The sequence below is a fragment of the Bos taurus genome, chromosome 7, assembly GCF_002263795.3.
Source record: "Bos taurus isolate L1 Dominette 01449 registration number 42190680 breed Hereford chromosome 7, ARS-UCD2.0, whole genome shotgun sequence".
NCBI lineage: Eukaryota > Metazoa > Chordata > Mammalia > Artiodactyla > Bovidae > Bos > Bos taurus.
The window spans coordinates 14,748,040-14,769,094 of record NC_037334.1 but is presented as its reverse complement, the minus strand read 5'-3'; the positions used below and the strand labels follow the sequence as shown (position 1 = coordinate 14,769,094).

The following is a 21,055-nucleotide window of genomic DNA, read 5'->3' as shown; positions in this document are numbered from 1 at the left end:
CTCCAGCAGACAGTAAAGGGCAGGGCAGCCTGGCATGCTGCAGTCCATGGGGTCACAGTCAGGCACGAATTAGCAACTGTGAACAATAGCAGGTTTTATTTTTTGTTTTTTATTAGTCGCTCAGTGATGTCGGACTATTTGTGACCCCATGGACTGTAGCTCACCAGGCTCCTCTGTCCATGGGATTCTCCAGGCAAGAATACTGGAGTGGGTTGCCATGCCCTCCTCCAGGGGATCTTCCCAACCCAGTCTCCTGGGTTGGGAGACTGGAACCCGTGTCTCCTTCTGCTCCTGCATTGCAGGCAGATTCTTAACTGTCTGAGCCACTGGAGAAGCCCTTATCCTGCCCTATTTTTTTTCCATCAGTATTTATATTCTAATATATAACTTCCTGGATTTTTTTAAATGTCTTTTGTCTGTCTCCCCCATTAGAGGAGAAATTTTGTCTCCTCCTTGGCAGAAATTTTGCTCTGTCTGGCCCCTGCAGCCAGTATAGTGCCTATAGTACAGTAGGGACTCAATACATGTTTCTTTTTTAAAATTTTTTATTTTATATTCAAGGAGAGCTGATTAACAATGTTGTGATAGTTTCAGGTGGACAGCAAAGGGACTCAGCTACACATATACATGTATCCATTCTCCCCGAAACTTCCCTCCCACCCAAGCTGCTGCATGACATTGAACAGAGCTCCCTGTGCTATACAGTAGATCCTGTACTGTATGGATAAATGTTGATTATCCATTTTAGTTTTTACGTATTTATTTTAGTTTTACCTGGGCTGGGTCTTCGTTGCTGAACACAGGCTTTCTCTAGTTGTAAGACTGGGGACTGTTCCCTGTGGTGTGTGGGGTTCTCATAGCGGTGGGGCATGGGCTCTTCAGCATTCGGGCTTCAGTAATTGCAGCATGTGGGCTCTAGAGTGCAGGCTCAGTAGTTGTGGTGCACAGGCTTAGATGCTCCATGGCGTGTGGAATCTACCCAAACCAGGGATCAAACCCATGTCCCCAGCATTGGCAGGTGGAGTCTTATCCACTGTGCCACCAGGAAGTCTGGTTTTCCATTTTAAATATAGCAGTGTGTACATATCCGTCCAGACTCCCTAAATATCCTTCCCCCTCTTGAGTGAATCCCTTCATTCATCATCCTGATGCAGTGCTCAGACACTCAGTCGTGCCTGACTCTTTGTGACCCCATGGACTATAGCCCACCAGGCTCCTCTGTCCACAGGGATTCTCCAGGCAAGAATACTAGAATGGCTTGCTGTGCCCTCCTCCAGGGGATCTTCCCAACCCAGGGATCGAACCCAGGTCTCCCACATTGCAGGCAGAGTCTTTACTGTCTGAGTCACCAGGGAAGCCCTGATGCAGGTATGTTACCAAAAACAGAATCCTCTCTGTCTCTTGGGTCTCAGGATCTGTATCCCCACTGAAGTCATGGGCAAATAAGGTACCCAGTGAATGATTATTTACCCAATGACCCTGGAATCATATAGACATAGGTTTGAATCCAGGGGCAGCTGCTAACTGGTCGGGTGTCCCTGGGCAGATGGTTAGCACTTTCAGAGTTCAGTCTCCTTATTGGTAGGTGGAACACCCACAACCTCTCCCCTGACCAGCTGTGTGGTTGACGAGTTCTCTTTCTTTCCATCCTCAGCCCCCACAGTATCTCCCCGCTCCCTACAATGGAGAGAGCCTGTAAATACCTGACTAAGATCACGTCCCTCCTCTGTTCAGAACCCTCTATGGCTCCTTTTTCACTTAGGGCAAAAGCCAAAGTCCCCACTGGAGCCCACAAGGCCCTGAAAGACCTGTCCCCACTGCCTCCCACTGCCCTTCTCTATCCCTCTCTGGTTTCCAGTGTGCTGGTTGTTCTAGGCTCCCTCTGTGGCTGGGGGCAGGGGGAACATTGTAGGGGCTGAGGATGGAAAGAAAGAGAACTCAACAACCATACAGCTCATCACGGAAGCGTTTGTGTGTGTCCCACCTCCCCATTAAGAAACTCAACTCTGAAAGTGCTAACCCTGTGCCCAGGTAACGCCTGACCAATTAGCAGCAGCCCTTGGATGCACTGGTTTTCTCACCAGAACCTATCAGTTTCACACCAGCCCCAGGGCTTTTGCACTAGTCTTGCCTTCTACATGGACCATTCTCCCCGAAATGTCTGCATGGTTCACTCCCTCACCTCCTTGTGTGTGTTTAGTGGCTCAGTTGTGTCTGACTCTTTGCGACTCCATGGACTGTACCCCGCCAGGCTCCTCTGTCCATGGAATTTTCCAGGCAAGAATACTAGAGTGGGTTGTCATTTCCTTCTCCGGGGGATCTTCCCAATCCAGACTCAAACCCACGTCTCCTGCCTTGCAGGCTGATTCTCTACCCACTGCGCCAGTGGGGAAGCCCTCACCTCCTTCGGGTCTTTACTCACATGTCACCTTCTCAAGTGACACTAGGTCTAAAAATCATGGTTCTGTTCCTACCCCATATATCTAATCCACCTTCCCAGTGTCATTGTTTCCTGAACTTCCACCACATCCTAACAGATGACATAAGGTTCTTATTTGTCCTGCCTCTTGTCTGTCTCCTCCATGAGAATATCAACTACTAGACAACAGAGATCTTTGTTTCTTTCACTGTTGGATCCCTTTGCTAAGAAGGAGAAGGGTGCCAGGCACCCAGAAGATTTCAGTACATAGTAATTGAACAAATAGAATGTAGAGGAAGCAGTTTGCACATGGCTCCCCCACAGGCATATTGATTGCAAGCCTTAATGAAAGGGTGGTAATGACCTTCAGACCTGCACACCGAGAGGCTAAAAGTTTGACCATTTTTGTCCAAGCCTGAGTAGAGGTTGAAGGTAGAGGTGTCCAGCCCTTCCCTGTGGCTCAAAGGCTCAATTGTAGTGGCCTCTGCCCCCAATGGGCCAGCATCAATCTTTGCAGACCAGAGAGGGTCTCTGCTGGCACCGGGCACGATAGCAATTTCGTCGTTGTTGTTCAGTCACTAAGTTTTGTCCAACTCCTTGCGACCTCATGGAGCATACCAGTCTCCTCTGTCCTCCACTGTCTCCCAGAGTCTGCTCAAATTCATGTCCATTGAGTCAGTGATGCCATCTCACCATGTCATCCTCTGCCGCCCTCTTCTCCATTTGCCTTCAATCTTTCCCAGCATCAGGGCAATTTAGGGAGCATATACTGGAAACTGGAAGGTCCCCCAAGGTCTGGTCATTTCTAGCCTCCCATTGTTGTGCCAGGATTTTCACAAGGGCAAGAGGTCAAGGCTGGGATATTGGGGGGCAGCCTTCAGATAGAAGATGAAGATCATGGGTGCAGGCTGGACTGGGGGCTCTGACCTCTTGGGGGGAGCTGTTTAAAGTATACCACCCTCAACTGCCAACACAGCTGCTGTTTTGCAGCTCAGTTTGTGGGTAACGGCCAAGCAGGTGAGGAGGAGGAGTCCCCATGGAGGTTTTCTCCACTCCCCTCAACCCCTAGGGATGGGCATGATTTGCATAGATGTTTCCATTCTCTTCAGTTCAAGTGGGTGTTTGGAGCAGAAAAAAAGGCTCAAAACCAGCCTCCCAGGTTTTGGCGGAGAGTCAGGCCCCCACAGGGCACATGGGCTCTCTCAGCCTCAGTTTTCCCTTCTGTAGAATGGGGGTATAGTTCCCCTTTCCTCATTTGGTTTGTGTCAGCCTTGAGCCTGTGTACCCTCAGATCACCCACTCCCTGTTCTGTCCCTGCCCCATGGTTAAGGTCTGACCCCTGCATAGGATAGCCCCTCTTTTGCCCACTGCTTTTTGCCCAGATTTAGTCAATGGCAGGCACTAAGGGTAGATTGGAGGGTGGGAGGATAGAACAAGCCAGAGTCGTTCTCCCCATTTGCTTCCCACATCATCTCCCACTGGACATAGCCTCCCTCTTTGTCAATTTCTCATCAACATAACCAATCCTGGTATTAAATCCCATCTGTTTGAGATACTTCTATTTTCCTAAATTGACTCTGACTCATTTGAAGAGACCCTGATGCTGGGAAAGATTGAGGGTAGGAGGAGAAGGGGATGACAGAGGATGAGATGGTTGGATGGCATCACCAACTCAATGGACATGAGTTTGGGTAGGCTCTGGGAGTTGGTGATGGACAGGGAGGCCTGGTGTGCTGCAGTACATGGGGTCGCAAAGAGTCAGACACGACTGAGTGACTGAACTGAACTAATGCAACGCAGTTGTAAAGGATTTTTATTTAAGATACAATTTAAAAAAAAAAAGATGGAGAAGGAAATGGCAACCCACTCCAGTATTCTTGCCTGGGAAATCCCATGGACAGAGAACCTGTCAGGCTACAGTCCATGGGGTTAAGAGAGTTGGACACAACTTAGCGACTAAACAAACTACATTTAGTACAAAATACTCAAATGGAAAAATAAGTAGGTTTATACCTTTATGAACCCAGTGAAGTAAGCTAAGGATTCAAAAAATTCTTTTAAGTAATGTACTAATGGTTAATTAAGATTCATATCTCAGGTATTTTTCCTGGTTATATTTATAGTTATATTTGGAAGGGTTTTTTTTTTTTTTTTTAGGTACATTAAAATATGACCTGCATTTAAAAAAAAAAACCCAGAAATTCTTTTTTTACAGTGCACAGTTCTGCAAATTTCCACAAACATATGTAGTCATATTACCACCACCACAATCAAACTATAGAAAGGTTCCATCACCAAAAAATTCCACCATGCTTTTTTGTTGTCAGCCCCTCCCTCCACCCTCAGCCCCTATATATCCCTGGTTATTCATTGTATGTATAGTTTGGCCTTTTCTGAAATAACAGAAGGGGAATCATACAGTATGCAGCTTTTTGTGCCTGCCTTCTTTCTCCCACCACAATGCATCTGAGATTCATCCATGTTGTTCTATACCGCTGCTTTCTTTTATTGCCTGCACCACGTCTTAGTTGTGGGATTTCAGGGCTTTTTTTTTTTTCCCTAATGGAACGCTTCGTGAATTTGCCTGTCATCGTTGTGCAGGGGCCATGCTAATCTCAGTATCATTCCAGTTTTAGTATATGTGCTGCTGAAGTGAGCACCACATGCGAGGTCTTTAGTTGCTGCAGACAAGCTGTTAGTTGCAGCACGTGGGATCTAGTTCCCTGATCAGGGATCGAATCCAGGTCTCCCACACTGGGAGCCTGGAGTCTTAGCCACCAGACCTCCAGGGAAGTGCCACCACTAGTTCCTCTGAGAACTTGAAGTTTCAGATATTACATTCCTGAGTGGTCTTCCATGTGAAGACAAACTGCAGCATGTCTATTCATTCGTTAAAGGAGCTGCTGTGAGCTTCTGATGGGTTGATATTTACACAGGACTTGGGACAGTAAACTGGCGCATGATGTATGTGTCAGCTGTTATTACTTTGCTGGAGCAGGGCTGAAGTGGGCTACGGGGGTTCCCCTCCCCTCACAGCACGTCTCCCTCATCTAGAAGAGAGAGCTGAGCCTGGGCTGCAGCTCCATCTGGTGCCGACGTGGCAGGGGTGGCCTCCCCCAGCGGCCTCCCTACCCCATCCCTGAAGCTGAAAGTGGGCCTCAAGCCCATGGGTGGATGAAACGAGGCCACTGCAGCTCCACAGCCTGCCAAGATCAGCATCTGGAAAGCCTCTCTGCAGCTGGGCCCCTCCCCCGCTTGTGCTGGGGTGATGATGAGAAAGTTGGGACCTGTCTCAGACACTTCTCCTCCTGCCAAAACCTGAGAGCTGGGGGATGGGGGTGGGGGGACAGTGGAGGCCCAGAGTGGATCAAGGGACATTCTAGGCCTCATCCTCATAGGGGAGTTCACAAAATCGGGGGTGGAGACTTCCCTGGTGGTCCAATGGCTAGGACTCCAGGCTCCTGATGCAGAGGACCTGGGTTCCATCCCTGATCAGGGAACTAGACCCCACATGCTGCCACTGAAAAATCCTGCAGGTGACTACTTAAGACCCCGTGTGCTGCAACTAAGACCTGGTACAGCCCAAATAAATAGATAAAAAAAAATTTTTTTTAATTGGAGTAGGGTGGGATCAGAGGTCAGAGGGATTCCTTCACCTCTGGACTGTGGAGAAGAACATTCTACACCTCACCAGTTGCTGATGTGGTTCTGAGCAATAACCACAGCCCTCCTATTCCAAGGCACCAGGGCAGGGATAGGGTGGGGGTGGGGGTGGGGGTGATGTTCACTGCATCAGGAGTGGGACAGGGACTTGGGATAAAAAGAAGAGCAGAGAGGGCTCTGGTTCAAATCCCACCACAATCGTGTGCCTCAATTTCCTTATCTTTAAAATGGGGTGATGTGGAAAGTGCAAAACTATGGGGACAGTGAAAAAAACCAATGGTTGTCAGTGATTAAGGATGAGGAGAGGGGAATGAATGGCCAGAGCACAGAGGGTTTTTAGGGCAGTGAAACTATCTGTATGATACTATAAGGGTGGATAGGTATCATTATTTTTTCTTCCATTTTTTCCCCATTTTGTTTAGTCACTAAGTCGTATCTGACTCTTTTGCAACTCCATGGACTGTAGCCCACAGGCCTCCTCTGTTGGTGGAATTTTCCAGACAAGAATATTGGACATCTTCAAGAATGTCCCTTGAAGATCCCCTTCTCCAGGGAATCTTTTCGACCCAGAGATCGAACCTGCATCTCCTGCATTGGCAGGTGGATTCTTTACCACTGAGCCACCAGGGAAGCCCATGTATCATTATGCTGCTGCTGCTGCTGCTGCTAAGTCGCTTCAGTTGTGTCCAACTCTGTGCGACCCCATAGACGGCAGCCCATCAGGCTCCATCAGGCTCCCCCATCCCTGGGATTCTCCAGGCAAGAACACTGGAGTGGGTTGCCATTTCCTTCTCCAATGCATGAAAGTAAAAAGTGAAAGTGAAGTCGCTCAGTCGTGTCCGACTCTTAGCGACCCCATGGACTGCAGCTTACCAGGCTCCTCCACCCATGGGATTTTCCAGGCAAGAGTACTGGAGTGGGGTGCCATTGCCTTCTCCGATGTATCATTATACATTTGACCAAACCCATAGAATGTACAACACTGAGTGAACCCTCATGTACACCACGGACTTGGGGGGTGATAATGATGTATGTTTGTAGGTTCATCAGTGGTAACAAAATGTACTACTCTGTTGGGGGGAGCTGTTGACAGTGGGGGAAGCTATGCATGTAAAAGGGGGTAGATGGGCCATTCTCTGTACTTTCTGCTCAATTTTCCTGTGAACCTAAGACTATTCTAAAAAACTAAAGTCTAGGGACTTCCCTGGTGGTCCAATGATTAAGTGCTTCCAATGCAAGGGGTGCAAGTTGGATCCCTGCTCTGGGAACTAAGATCCCATATGGCACTTGCTGCAGCCAAAAAAATGAAAGAAAAAGAAAGTCCCTATAAAAAGTGGAATTATGATGATAACAATAATACCCACCTCCTAGGCGTGGAGGACTCATGCAGCCGCACCCAGCACAGTCTGTCTGTGTCTGTGAGCATTAGCCATTAGTGTCGATGGCCCTGTAATTACAGAAGGCTGCTCCAAGCCTCTTCCTTTTCTTCTTTTTCCCTTGCTTGTGAGCTCGGTAAGAAAAGGGCCCCATTTCCTTCCTCTTCCACTGTTCTCTCACTTAGAGATTCCCCCTCCCTGAGTCCCCGCCACAGGGAGGTTCCAGCTTTCCTCTAGATAACCCGCCCCCCCACCGCCGCCCAGACGATCTGGGTGTCTACGCAAGTGGTTCCCAGTTCTCTAGCCTGTCCCCTCAGCTGACCCGGTGTAGATCTCATATGGCCCCAGTAATGGGAGGTGGAGGGGGAGGCGGAAGTTGCTTGCGGGTGTATCTGTGTGTCCCTGGGGACATCACCTTTGTCTAGGCGCCACGGTACCCCTAACAGACGGCCGGATGTATCTGCAGCCTTGATATTACCCACACACTCCCCCCTCCCGCAGGTCCCTTGAGAGGACGGCAAACTGCTGAGGCAGCCTAGGCGAGCTGGGGAGGGGGGCACTTCCTCCCCAGTCTCAGGTCCTCACAGAGGGCTAAGATTTCCGCTCTGATAGCTCCCTTGCAAGGAAAGGACCTGGTTTGTCTTTGGTTTTTTTTTTGTGTGTGTGTGTGTGTGTGTGCTTTGTCCTCTATGGGTTGAACACCTGGTTTCTAGACTTTGCATGGCTGCACTTCATCTGGGCAGAGGATTCGGAGAGGTTTTGCTGAGGTTCCGAGTGGACCCCACCATCTAGCCCCGAAGCTTAGTGGACACTGAATCTGAGTCAGGAAAAGGAGCAAAGCCACTCTCCGGCTTTTTAAAATCTTCTCACCAAAGCCTTGCTACCTCGTGTGTTAGAACTGTTTGGTTTCTTCTGTCTCTTCCATTGGACTTTCAGTTTTGGATGGCAGAAACCAACAAGGTATCACTATAGCTAGCTCAGAGCATTCTCTGTTGCATTATATGAATATATATGCCACAGACACGTAACACTAATATATTGACTCTTAATATTTATTTCCTTATTGATAACTTAAATATGTGTATTCTTAATATAAATTCATTTCACAGTGACATGTTGAATAAATAGCACAGGTATGTTTATTGATGATGTTATTGTTGATTTATGTTATTGATACTATTTGTTATTATTATTATAGAAACAATTTTACAGCTAAAAAGCCTGGTGATTTGTTACTTCAATGTGATTTTTCATGTCTTTGTAAATTTTTTGAGTTTGTAATATGAGCTAAAAATTTCAAACATTCCCTCCCCCCAGGGTACCCCATGAAAAGTCTGGTCCCCTCTCACCTGTCCCCCTGCCCGCTCTGTGTCCCTCCCTGAGGGTAACCACTGTGACGGTGTCTTGTGCCTCCCCCCAACCCCCCTGATATGGCCTGGTTGTCCACAGGCAAATGTGTATGTATTTTCACCTGTCCCCCTGTCTCTCTCCCTGGAGGTAACCACTGTGACGGGGTCTTGTGCCTTCTCCCCAATACGGCCTGTTTCTCCACAGGCAAATGTGTGTGTATTTATACAGTCCTTATAAATAAATATATCCAGAAACGCAGGCAAGCGAGCAATGCAAACTCATCTACATTGTGCTTTTTTCATCTTACGTTGAAAACAGTTTCATATCAGGACGACTCCGATTTTCCTTTTTAATAGGCATAAATCAGGTCAGATCAGATCAGTCACTCAGTCGTGTCCAAATGGATCAACTTTAATTTCCTTTTTCAAAGTTTTGCTTTTCAACCTGATTTATGGAGTATGGTATGCATACAGAAGCGTGCACTAAACTTCTCTTTCTCTCTTTTTTATTGGTTGCATTTTTTGGGATTCAAGCATCCATAGTTTTTTTTTTAATTTCATCTTTTATGAAGCATGATTGACGTGTAAAATGGTAAGTTAAAGTGTACATCCAGGTGATTTGACATATGTATATACTGAAAGGATTCCCCCTCATCCAGTTAATGAACACATCTTTCACCTCACGTTTTTATCTTGTGTGTGTGTGTAACAGCAGTTCAGTTCTACTCTCAGCAAATTTCAATTCTTTGATACAGTATTATCAACTGTAGTCACTGTGCTGTATATTATATTCGCAGCCTTATTTATCTTATAACTGAAAGTTTGCACCCTTTTGCTAATCTCTCCCCATTTCCCCCACACCCCAGCATCTGGCAATCACCTTTCCTACTCTCTGTTTCTATAAGTTTTTTTTAAAGATTCCAGTATAAGGGATAGCATGCAGTATTTAGGGGCCTCCCCTGTGGCTCAGTGGTAAAGAATTCACCTGCAATACAGCAGCTGCAGGAGACCCTAGGTTGGGAAGATCCCCTGGAGGAGGGCATGGCAACCCACTCCAGTATTCTTTCCTGGAGAATCCAAATGGACAGAGGAAAACGGAAGGCTACAGTCCATGGAGTTGCAAAGAGTTGAACACAACTGAAGTGACTTAGCACGCATGTGGTATTTGTTTTTGTCTGGCTCATTTTGCTTAGCATAAAGCCCTCAAATTTCATCCATGTCGTTGAAAATGACAGAATTTCTTTTCTAATCAGTGAACAATATTCCATTATGTATATGTGTATGTATATATATGTATATTTATGTGTGTGTGCATTCTCAGTTACTCAGTCGTGTTCGACTATTTGTGACCCCATGGGCTGTAGCCTGCCAGGCTCCTCTGTCCATGGGGATTCTCCAGGCAAGAATACTGGAGTGGGTTGCCATTTTCTACTCCAGGGAATCTTCCCAACCCAGGAATTGAACCCTCATTTCCTGCATTGGCAGGTGGATTCTTTATCCCCGGGGGACACCGTATGTATAAATGAATCTTACATCTTTATCCATTCATCTGTTGACAGACACAAGTTGTTTCCATATCTTGGCTACTGCAAATAATACTGCAACAGATGTGGAAGTGCAGATACCCTTTTGTGTCATTTTGCTTTACAACACTCTTTACTGAAGTATATTAGACATACGAGGAATTCCCTGGTGGTCCAGTGGTTAAGATTCCTCACTTTCACTACCAAAAGCCTGCGTTCTATCCCTGGTTGAGGAACTAAGATCCCACGTGCTGTACCGCACAACCAAATACACACAGAAGAGTGTACCTACCCTCTCCCTGTTTTTTCTTACACTGTCTGGGTATCAGGGCTTCCCTGATGGTTCAGACAGGAAAGAATCTGCCTGCAACGTGGGAGACCTGGGTTCCCTCCCTGGGTTGGGAAGATCCCCTGGAGGAGGGCATGGCAACCCACTCCAGTATTCAGTAATCCACAAAGAGTCGGACACTAAGTGACTAAGCACACGTCTGCGTACAAGCAGTCTAACTTTCAGCTTAATTGATCAATTAATTTTTTTGACCACATGGCTTCTTAGTTTCCTGACCAGAGACTGAACCTGGGCCATGGCAGTGAAAGCCCCAAGTCCTAACCACTGGACCGCCTGTGAATTCCCTCAACGTAACTTATTGTTGGAATAGGCCAAGTATGTACATGTTACAAAAGTCAAAAGATACAAAAGCACTCACAGAGTGAAAGTTATGTCCCTCCCATGCCGTCCCCTATCTTTCAGTTCCTCTCCCAGGAAATTTATCAGTTTCTTCTTTCTGTAATACTTTAGATATTCTGAGCAAGTATGTGTGCATGCTAAGTTGCTTCAGTCGTGTTCAACTCTTTGTGACACTATGGACTGTAGCCCGCCAGGCTCCTCTGTCCATGGGATTCTCTAGGCAAGAATACTGGAGTGGGTTGCCATTTCCTCCTCCAGAGGAAACTTCCTGACCCAGGGATTGAACCCAAGTCTCCTGCAGCTGCTGCGTTGCATGAAAATTCTTTACCACTGAGCCAGTGGAGAAGCCCTGAGCAAGTATAGTAGAACATCAACTTGGGACAGGGAGTTTTATCTGTTTTGTTTCTTGATATATCTCCAGCCTTTTAGAATGGTGTCTGGCACATGCGGGTGCTTACTGTATTGTGGTAAGTAAACATATAAGCAGATGATGTATTCATTTCCACAAATAGTGCCTTTCTGTACATAGGTTCCATGAAGGGAAGGACTTTTTTCCCTTTTCTGTTCACTGCTATGCCTGTGCGTGGGATCTTGGACACTCAGTCATGTTTGACTCTTTGTGACCCCATGGACTATAACCTGCCAGGCTCCCTTGTCCATGGAATTTTTCCAGGCAAGAATATGGGAATGGGTTGCCATTTCCAAAGGAGTGAGGGACATATCCTCTAGTCCCTGATTTCACACGCACACATCAGTAAATGCAGGTGGGCTTCATCTCTGCGGCCAGGCACACAGAGATGCCCAGGAAAAGCTCAATGGGAAAAAATGGGAAACTAAAGAACTGGCTAGGACTTCCCTGGCAGTCCAGTGGTTAAAACTCTGTGCTGCCACTGCAGGGGGCATGGGGTTTGATCCCTGGTTGGGGAATTAAGATCCCTCATAGCTCAGCCAAAAAGACTGGGACCCAACTTAAAAAGCAAGAATTAGCTTGGGCCCGCTGGTCGACCACAAGGAAAATACTCAATTGGACAGAGGCAGTGGAGGCTGCTGAGTGCTCCCCCAGTCTTCTAGGGCAGAGGGGCCAGGGCCTCAATTCTGGGGCCTTATTAAGGCAAAAACCAATCCATTCTTTGTGGCAGGACCTAGCACATAGTGGGCTTCCCTGGCTCAGTGGTAAAGCATCCACCCATCAGTGGGTCCTGGGTCAGGAAGATCCCCTGGATAAGGAAATAGCTACCCACTCCAGTATTCTTGTTTGGGAAATCAAAACCCCAAGGAGGAGTCCAGGGCTACAGTCCAAGGGGTTGCAAGAGTCAGACACCACCTAGCGCCTAAACCACCGCCACCACCTAGCACATAATAGGAACTTGCTTTTTTGTTGGATGAACACACAGTGGGCGCTTAATGCCTGTTTGTTGTGTTGACCTTAGTAGGTGCTTCCTGGCTCCTTGCTGAATAAGTAAGGCAATTCCTTGCCCTCCTGCAATTCCAGGATCCCAGGCAGGGGCCAAGAGTATATCTGCAATCCAAGACAGTTATTTCAGGTTGAGGCCACCTGGGCAGGAGCGACTGGACAGTACGGGTCTGCGTGACGTCATGCGTTGGCCGGTTCTCACGGGTGGGGGCTGGGAGGGGGCAGGGCTGGAGGTGGGGGTGCGGACAAAGGGACCCTGCGCGCCTCCCCCACGCCCGCCCTCGCGCGCGCCCCGCTGAGCTGATCACATCTGGAATTCATTGCTGCTGCCGCCGGCCGGAAAGGAGGAGGCGGAGACAGGGCGCGGCGAGTGGGGGGGCCAAGGCGGCTCTTCCCTCCCTGTCCCTGAGTCCCCAGTCCCCAGCCCCGGGACGCAGTGGAGCCCGGCGGGCAGTCCCAGCCCCTGCCGCGGCCGTCCCGGGGGACGCAGGCGCCAAAGCCCCTCCGGCCCGGGCAAGGAGCCGGATCGGCCTAGCCAGGTGAGCGTGCGTGGCGAGGGGGAGGCAGAAAGGGCGGGCCCGGGTCCCCGGAGGTCTCGGATCGGAGCTAGGAAAGCCCGCTAGGGGTCGGGGGCTCCCTGGGCGCGCACGCACTGCTGGTCCTCCGGTTGCACCCAGGGAGTGGTCATCGTGCGCCCTCTCCACGATCCTAGGAGGCCCCATTGCCTTGGCCGCGAACCCCCAGACTGAGTTCCCCGCCTTCTCCAGCGGCAGGAAGTTGGCCGGGAGGAGAAGGCGGAATCCAAGCGCTTTCGGTCGGAGACTGGGAGGCAGGATGGCGTGCACCCCGGACCAGGGGGTTTGGGGACTGTGTATGGGGGAGGGGAGGACGCCCCTCTTCGCTGACTCTGGCTGGACGCTGGCGAAAGGTGCTGCGCGCCGCAGTACAGCCAAGCCAAGGGGCGGGGCTCCGGAGGAAGGCAGATGCCCACCTCCTGCACTTCTGATCCTCTGCCTCAGTTTCCCTGAGTAGTTCATCTCTTCCAGTCCTCCGCCCCGCCTCCCGTGGGGTCGTGGCTTTGTTCTGGAAGGAAAGTGAACCTGAGGCTGCGTGGCTTCGGCGCCTCTTCTTTCCCCTGGGGCCTGGGGATGGGGCGCGGGCGCGGGCACGCGTGCCGCCGACCCCGCGCGGTTCTGGGCCCAGACAAGCGTGGGAACCTAGCCCACTCCTTCTGGCACGAGTTGACTCATCGGGGATTTCCATCCCCTTACCAGACTCTTCCCTAGTCAGACACTCCAGGCGCCACGCGCTGAGCCCACGGTGCCCCGCGTGGCGCGACACGGGCGCGGCACTCGCGGTGCAGCTGTCGCTGGACCCCTCACCCCGCCTCTCCCCAGTCCTCTGGGAAGATCGAGGCGGGGCCCCGGGCTGGACGCACAGGCGTCGCCCATTCCCACTTGGAGACTTGGGGGTCCCCTGCGTGCGGCTGTCGCGGAAGAAAGGAGGCGCGGCCCCAGAAGCAGCCAGTGTGGATACCGTGCATTCCACCGCCAGATAAGGAGGCCGAGACTGCGGCCCAAGGGCGGGGGCGGGTTGTGCGTGTCTCCAAGGAGACGCTGGGCTTCGCCTGGTGGGGGTGGCCTGCCAGCGGACCAGAGGTGTCTCCAGCCTCCTTTACTGTTGTCTGAGCCTGGGCTGAGTTTAGGAGCCTCCACCCTCGGGGGCCCTCGTTCACTTGTTCATTCATTCATCTATTCATCCATCTATCCATTCATCCATCCATCCCACACATTTTCTGAGTGCTTTCTAAGTATGCCAGGCATTCTTCCAGGGACTGAAGGATTTAGTTGCTGGCCTCTGACACACATTCAACCATGGAAGCTGACAAAAAACAAGAAATACAATGATAATTTTTGAAATTGGCAAGTGCTGTGAATATAATAAAAGATGCTGTGATAGAAAGGGCCTAGGGAAGGTGGCTAGGATAGCCTAGTGGTTAGAGGCCACTAAACAGAAACCTGAAAGATAGGAAGGCCATGCCAGGTGAACAAACAGCAGAGGCAAAAGCTCTGAGGTCGGCATGGGGCTGAAATGTGAGAGGCCAGTGTGGTTCAGTGGAATGGCTCTGGGGGAGAGTGGGAGGAGGGGAGGTGGGCAGGGGTCACTTTGGATACTGGGGAACCATGGAAGAGTTTGGAGGTGAGGAGTGACATATTGAAGCTATAAATTTAAAAGCTCCCCCTGGCTGCTGCATGGAGAATGGCAGTATAGGGGGGTTTGGATGCGTGCATGTGAGCTTGGTCGTGTCTGACTCTTTGTGACCCCTGGACTGTAGCCTGCCAGGGATTTCCTCTGTCCTTGGGATTTCCTAGGCAAGAATACCAGAGTGGATTGCCTTTTCCCCCTCCAGGGGATCTTCCCGACCTAGGGATTGAAATGCAGGCAGATTCTTTACCACGAGCCACCTGGGAAATGGAAACTGAAGGGAAACGGAGCCCAGGGGGATATCCTAGGGCAAGGGGTATGGGATCTGTGAATGCCCAGAGGAACAGTAACCACAGGGCATGCCTCCATAGAACTTGCGGGATGGGCTCCTGGAAGCCACTGAGACTTCCTCCTGCCTTCCTCTCTCTTTAATCTCCCCCTGAACAGTCTTGGTGTGTCTCGCTTTCCTTCCCTCCAAACCCCATCGCTTGTCCCTCTTGCTTCAGGCCTGGCCATTCCCCAGTGCTGAGCCTAGTGACCTCTTACTGAGCATCTGGGAGGTGACTGCCTTGGTGAAGATGAAGAGGAGTCAGGCTCTGCGTTAGCCACGCCTGGGAGCCTGATGCAGGGAGGGGAAGCAGGCCAGGCCTGTATTTGCCTCAGGGTGACTGTGCCAGCTCCAGCCTCCAGACCCTGGTTCCTCTTTCTGGGAATCGTCCTAATGGAGAAGAAAGAGGCATTCGTCTTCTCTAACTAACCACCCTTCCTTCTGAGGCTATAAGAAGTGATGGTAGTCTCCCAAGGAAGAAGACGACATTTTGGTCAGTCCCTGGGGTATGAGGACTGAAACCACTTCTTATTTATCTAGGAATCGGCCATAAATCTTTCTCTGGGCCGCCAGACAGGAGAGAGGTTTGAGGGGCGGTGCAGGGGGCACACCCTGGGCTTCTAGCCCACCAGCAAGGGTGCTTCCCAGACCTGCCACAGGCCCTCAGTTCTCAATTATGATCCCCAGGAGGGGGCCAGTAGGCCAGGGCAGCTCGAGGGTGACTGGTCGGGGTGACCCAGCGGTCAGGCTGTGGTTCAGACTCTCCCCGGGGACATCCACAGTCTTAACAATGTCCTCGAAAAGAAATGAGCTCCAACCGCCTGGAAAGAGCCCGCTCAGTAGTGCAAACCATAGAGCGCCCCCAACTGGGCCAATCAAATGTCGAGGATGCAAAGCTCAGGCCAATAGGCCTGAGTTGCTCAATACTCTGGGATTGAAAATAAGCCAATCAGAGCGCGGGGCTGTTTCTGGCCTGTCGGTCGGTCTGGTAAGGCCCAAGACCTGGGCCAAGCCCGCTGCAATGGGCAGAGGGCATCGGGGCGCCTGGGCCCCGTCCGGCAGGGAAACAAGGGGCCTCTGTGTGGCTATCTGGGCGGAGCGACAGTCCCTGGGGATGCGCACAAGCCTTTCTCTGTTCCCAAACTAGGACGGATGTCCTTTTGCCCAGGGGGAGCAGCTGCCTCTATCAGGCCGGGGGCCAGGGCGCCCCTCCGAGGGGGTGTCCGAGACTGAGATGGCTGGGCGACCCCAGAAGCCCCTCATCATTCCCAAGCTCACTGAGAACCAGCCTAACCAGCCTTTTCTGGAACCGGTGCTCCTGGCATGCACGAGGTCCTTGCAAGGCATGTTTCCAGGGACTTGGGGAGGGCTGTTCCCGTACCCCACCCCCCCTCCATTAACTAACTGCTGGTCTGGAGCTTCTTCCTGGCCCCCGTGAAAGGCAGACCCTACACCAGTTCCTCTGAGACCACCTCCTGGCCCCCGCCCCAATTCCCAAGGGGGGGAAGGCCATGGTATTGGCCTCTAACCCTCTCTGCCTACGCTCTCCTTCCAGCCCCCTCCCCCAACGGCTCAGTTTTCCTTGGGAGAGGGGTGACTCAGGCTTTCATGGAAGGGAATACCATCCCCTCCTCTTCCCCGCGGGGCTGCATGCCCCCTCACCACTCACATGACTTCAGCCCAGCTGCCCCATCCTCCCAGCCAGGACCTCCCAGAAGGGTCTTCTGTGGCTCCCCTATCCCATCATCCCCTCCCAGCCTTCCCCACACCGGATGTGACTGGAGAGCAAGGACTCCACCCTGTGTGTTCCAAGGCCCTCACATCTGGATTTCATCCTGGCTGGGGAGGGGGGTGCCACAGGGCCCTGCCCACCCAGCTAAGACCCTGTGTCCCAGGGCAGGGCTAGATGGTGCTGATGAGAACAGACTGTTGTGGACTCTTGCCCAGCTGGCTCACTCAACATCCCCTCCCAAAAGACTGGGAGGAAGGCACCTAGTCCCTACCTATGGTATGGCAGGAAGAGGGGAGCTAATAATATTAGCTAATATTTATTACGTGCCTGCTATGTGCTAAATGTGCTGCATGTATCATTCAACAGGATTTTCCCATCACCCCTCTAAAATGGGCTTTCTTCTCCCCATTGCACAGATGAGGCCATTGAGGCCTAGAGACCAAGCATCGAGTGACTTGGCCCAGCATCCCACACCATGTCAGATGTGGGAGTGGGGCTGAACCCTGGATTGCCTGCAAGGTCTATGTCCTTGAAGATGATGTGACCTCTGTAATGCTCAAACCTCGGGGCCGCCCTGGTGTCTCCCCAAAACCTTATCTTGGGAACACCCAGGGCCTCTAGGCTTAGACCCAGCCTGAAGTCCAGAGCAGTGGGTGGTAATGAGCAGGGGATGGTGCTATCAGCGACCAGCATCTCGCTGACCCAGGTTGGCAGGTGGCACGGGGCCTGAGGCTCCAGTGTATTCAAGAAAGGAGACAAGCCTCCAGGTTCTGGCTAAGACTCCCTCTCTGGGTGGGTGGGTAAGGCTTCTAGAAGTCTACTTCACGTCTCTTATGCCCTTTAGGGGAGCTTCTGTTCCTTTGCAAGACACTGTAGTCTAGAGGTTTTAGATGCTTTGGAGTGGGTCTCTGAGGCTCTGCCACTGACTAGTTTCGAGGCTTTGGGAAAGTGAATTGATCTCTCTGGGTTTCCCATTTGTAAAGCAGTGCTCATTTGCTCAGTCACTCAGTCGTGTCTGACTCTTTGTGACCCAGTGGACTAAAGCCTGCCAGGCTCCTCTGTCCATGGGATTCTCTATACAAAAATACTGGAATGGGTTGCTATGCCCTCCTCCAGGGGATCTTCCCAACTCAGGGATCGAACCTGCATCTCTTGCCTCTCCTGCATTGTCAGGCAGATTCTTTACCACTAGTGCCACCTGGGAAGCCCCCCATTTGTAAAGCAAAGATGACGATAATTCTGACTTCATGTGACAGAGCTGGAACGTGAACCACAGCCTAGTCCAGAGTCAGTCCAAGCTGCAGCCACAGCACTGACCTGTCTGTCTGTGTTTTCTCTCTGCAGCATCAACAGCCCCATGGCCCCGGCTGGCTACTGAGCCCCACCATGGGCGGCGTGTACTCAGAGTACCTAAGCTCCAGCAAGGTCAGGGAACACTATAATTACACCAAGGAGAGTCCCGACACGAAGGATACGCCCTCCCGTCAGGTGGCCTCGGCCCTCATCATCCTCCTGTGTTGTGCCATCGTAGTAGAGAACCTGCTGGTGCTCATCGCAGTTGCCCGCAACAGCAAGTTCCACTCGGCCATGTATCTGTTCCTGGGCAACCTAGCAGCATCAGACCTGTTGGCGGGCGTGGCCTTCATAGCCAATACCTTGCTCTCGGGTTCAGTCACACTGGGGCTGACACCTGTGCAGTGGTTCGCCCGCGAGGGCTCTGCCTTCATCACGCTCTCCGCCTCCGTCTTCAGCCTCCTGGCCATCGCCATTGAGCGGCACGTGGCCATTGCCAAGGTCAAGCTCTACGGCAGCGACAAGAGCTGCCGCATGCTGCTGCTCATCGCAGCCTCGTGGCTCATCTCGCTGGTCCTTGGCGGCCTGCCCATCCTCGGCTGGAACTGCCTGGGCCACCTGGAGGCCTGCTCCACCGTTCTGCCGCTCTACGCCAAGCCCTACGTGCTCTGCGTGGTGACCATCTTCTCGGTCATCCTGTCGGCCATCGTAGCTCTGTACATCCGCATCTACTGCGTGGTCCGCTCCAGCCAGGCCGATGTGGCTGCCCCACAGACGCTCGCCCTGCTCAAGACGGTCACCATCGTGCTGGGTGTCTTTATCTTCTGCTGGTTGCCCGCCTTTAGCATCCTCCTCTTGGACTATGCCTGTCCGGTCCGCACCTGCCCTATGCTCTACCAGGCCCACTACTTTTTTGCCTTCGCCACCCTCAACTCGCTGCTCAACCCAGTCATCTACACGTGGCGCAGCCGGGACCTGCGGCGGGAGGTGTTACGGCCGCTGCAGTGCTGGCGGCAGGCAGCAGGGATGCAAGGGCGGCGGGACAGAACCCCGGGCCACCACCTCCTACCCCTTCGCAGCTCCAGTTCCCTGGAGAAGGGCATGCACGTGCCCACGTCACCCACATTTCTGGAGGGCAACACAATTGTGTGAGGGGCAAGTGGGCTGACAGCCAGGCCACCTTGGCAGAGAGTTCCATGGAGAAGCTCCAGGGACCCGGGACAGAAATGGGGCCGAGGGGGGCAGGGGTTGCCAAGTAAGATGCCCCCATTTCACAGACCCGGGTGATGCTGAAGATTTTTCATGCTTGGGATGGTCGACTGAGGCTTTGACCAGTCAGATGGCACAGTGGCAGCAGGGTCCTGGGGCTCAGCATGGTGACCTCGTTGGAACTGGATTGTGGGGAGGACTGGGGACGGGGGTGGAGTGGGGGAACCTGGAAAGGGCCTGAGTGACAGCAGGCAGGTGCTCTAGTGGAACACAGCAAAGGAGCCATTTCCAACCCCGTCTGAAGGATGTCAGCATTTCACAACGCTGACCTGCCGCCCTGCTTCTGACTCCCCTCTCTGAATTTACCATCCCCCCTTGCCACCTTCTTCTGGCCACCTCGGAGCCTACTCCCCTGGAACCACTGTGTCCCTAGGGGCTGGAGACCTCCTCTCTGACCTTTCTGGGTGGCCCTGGGGCTAACAGTTCCTGGCCTCAAATCCACAGCTTCCCCAAATGTCACCAGCTGCCACTCTGGCAACTTCTTCCTTGTCTTTTCTTCTCATTCTACAAGTGAGATGCCAGGAAACCACGTGGGGGGTGGGGGGGACTAACCCCCATTCTCAGACCTCATCGGCCAGATTGCACTACTGGGGGCTCAGAAGAGTCACCCAGGGCTGAGAAAACTGGTCTGGGGACCTGAGGAGGGCTCTCCCAGTGGGGCAGGGTGGAATAGGAGAAAGTTCTGGGGGAGCTGTTGACACCAGACCTCTGGCCCCCCATAAAATAACCACCCTTCCTCAAGCTCCACTCACTTCCAGACCCAGCCAAGATACCCAATCTAAGGCAGGACAGCCTTGAGCCTCCTGTGCCTGCTTTCCAGCTACATCAGATGGAGCACAGGGGGTGGGGGTACCAAGGACAATGGTGGGATACCCTCTTTTAACCCACTCCAGAAGGACTTTGCTAAATTCTGTGGATGGAGGGAAGGGATATTGCGGTACAAACATGTATTTATGTGCGTCTGTCAGTGTCTGTGTGTGTGTGTGTGTGTGTGTGTGTAATATCTGTGGTCCCCTCCCCTTGCCATGTCTCCCAGGATGCATGCTATTTTGTCTCCTCTCGTCTGTAATGAAGCTGCCAAAGAGGGGTCTGGTCCCTGCACCGACCCCTGTGTCATTGCTGGCTTATCTCCCCACTGGAGAACTGGGGTGCAGCTCACCTGGGGGTGGGGGGAAGGAACCCTCACACCTGAAAGTGATTTCTTGTGACTGCAAAGGCTGGGGGAGGGGATCTTTGGGGGGGCAAGGAGCCAGTTGGGGGCTTGTGTCCCCTTACACAGCTCCCCGGATGCCCCTCCTGCCAGAGACTCAGGCCCAGGCCAATAAACGGTTCAGTGTCTGTTTCTGGTGGTGGTTGTCTTTTGAGGCTTAAGGCAGCGGTTGCCCCATTAGCACCCTGGGGGTGGGTGGGGGCAGGGAGGGTGGCTGCTATCCAGACCACTCATCCTTTTCCAGCCTTGCGGTTCATTTGTTCCCCTCCCCCTCCCCCTGTCAGAGCCAGGATCTCAGTGGCTTCTGAGAAAACCGGGTAAATACTGACGTCCTCCCCACCCCTGGGCAGTTGTCTGGCCCTTCCCAGTGATTAATTAGTCCCAGGACCTCTGTGCCATCCTTCAAAGAGAAAGTCTGGCAGGTGGTGGGGGCACCCCTTCTTCATCCCAAGTGCACATTCCTCCCAGGGAGCTGGAGAGATGGTCTTGGGAGACACAGACTCAAATACCCCTCTAAAGCCCAGTGTTCCCTAAGTGATGGCCAACCTCATCACGCACTTTCTTTTTTTCCCCCCTTAATTATTTA

At 51.9% G+C, this 21,055-nt stretch overlaps 1 protein-coding gene and 1 non-coding gene across 2 annotated transcripts; one reads left to right on the top strand and one right to left on the bottom strand.

Moving 5' to 3' along the window:
• Positions 1–4,975: 4,975 nt before the first annotated feature.
• Positions 4,976–5,079, bottom strand: LOC112447587 (U6 spliceosomal RNA). The gene has a single exon (XR_003035787.1). It is a non-coding gene; the product is annotated as a U6 spliceosomal RNA (small nuclear RNA).
• Positions 5,080–12,838: 7,759 nt separating this feature from the next.
• On the top strand, positions 12,839–20,601 carry S1PR2 (sphingosine-1-phosphate receptor 2). Its single transcript, NM_001081541.1, has 2 exons — positions 12,839–12,971; positions 18,042–20,601. The coding sequence occupies exon 2, from the start codon at positions 18,084–18,086 to the stop codon at positions 19,140–19,142; it is 1,059 nt and encodes a 352-aa protein (NP_001075010.1). The 5' UTR covers positions 12,839–12,971; positions 18,042–18,083; the 3' UTR covers positions 19,143–20,601.
• Positions 20,602–21,055: the final 454 nt, after the last annotated feature.

Excerpts from the sequence above, each read along its gene's own strand:
- S1PR2 (NM_001081541.1), top strand. The coding sequence starts at position 18,084 with ATGGGCGGCGTGTACTCAGAGTACCTAAGCTCCAGCAAGGTCAGGGAA.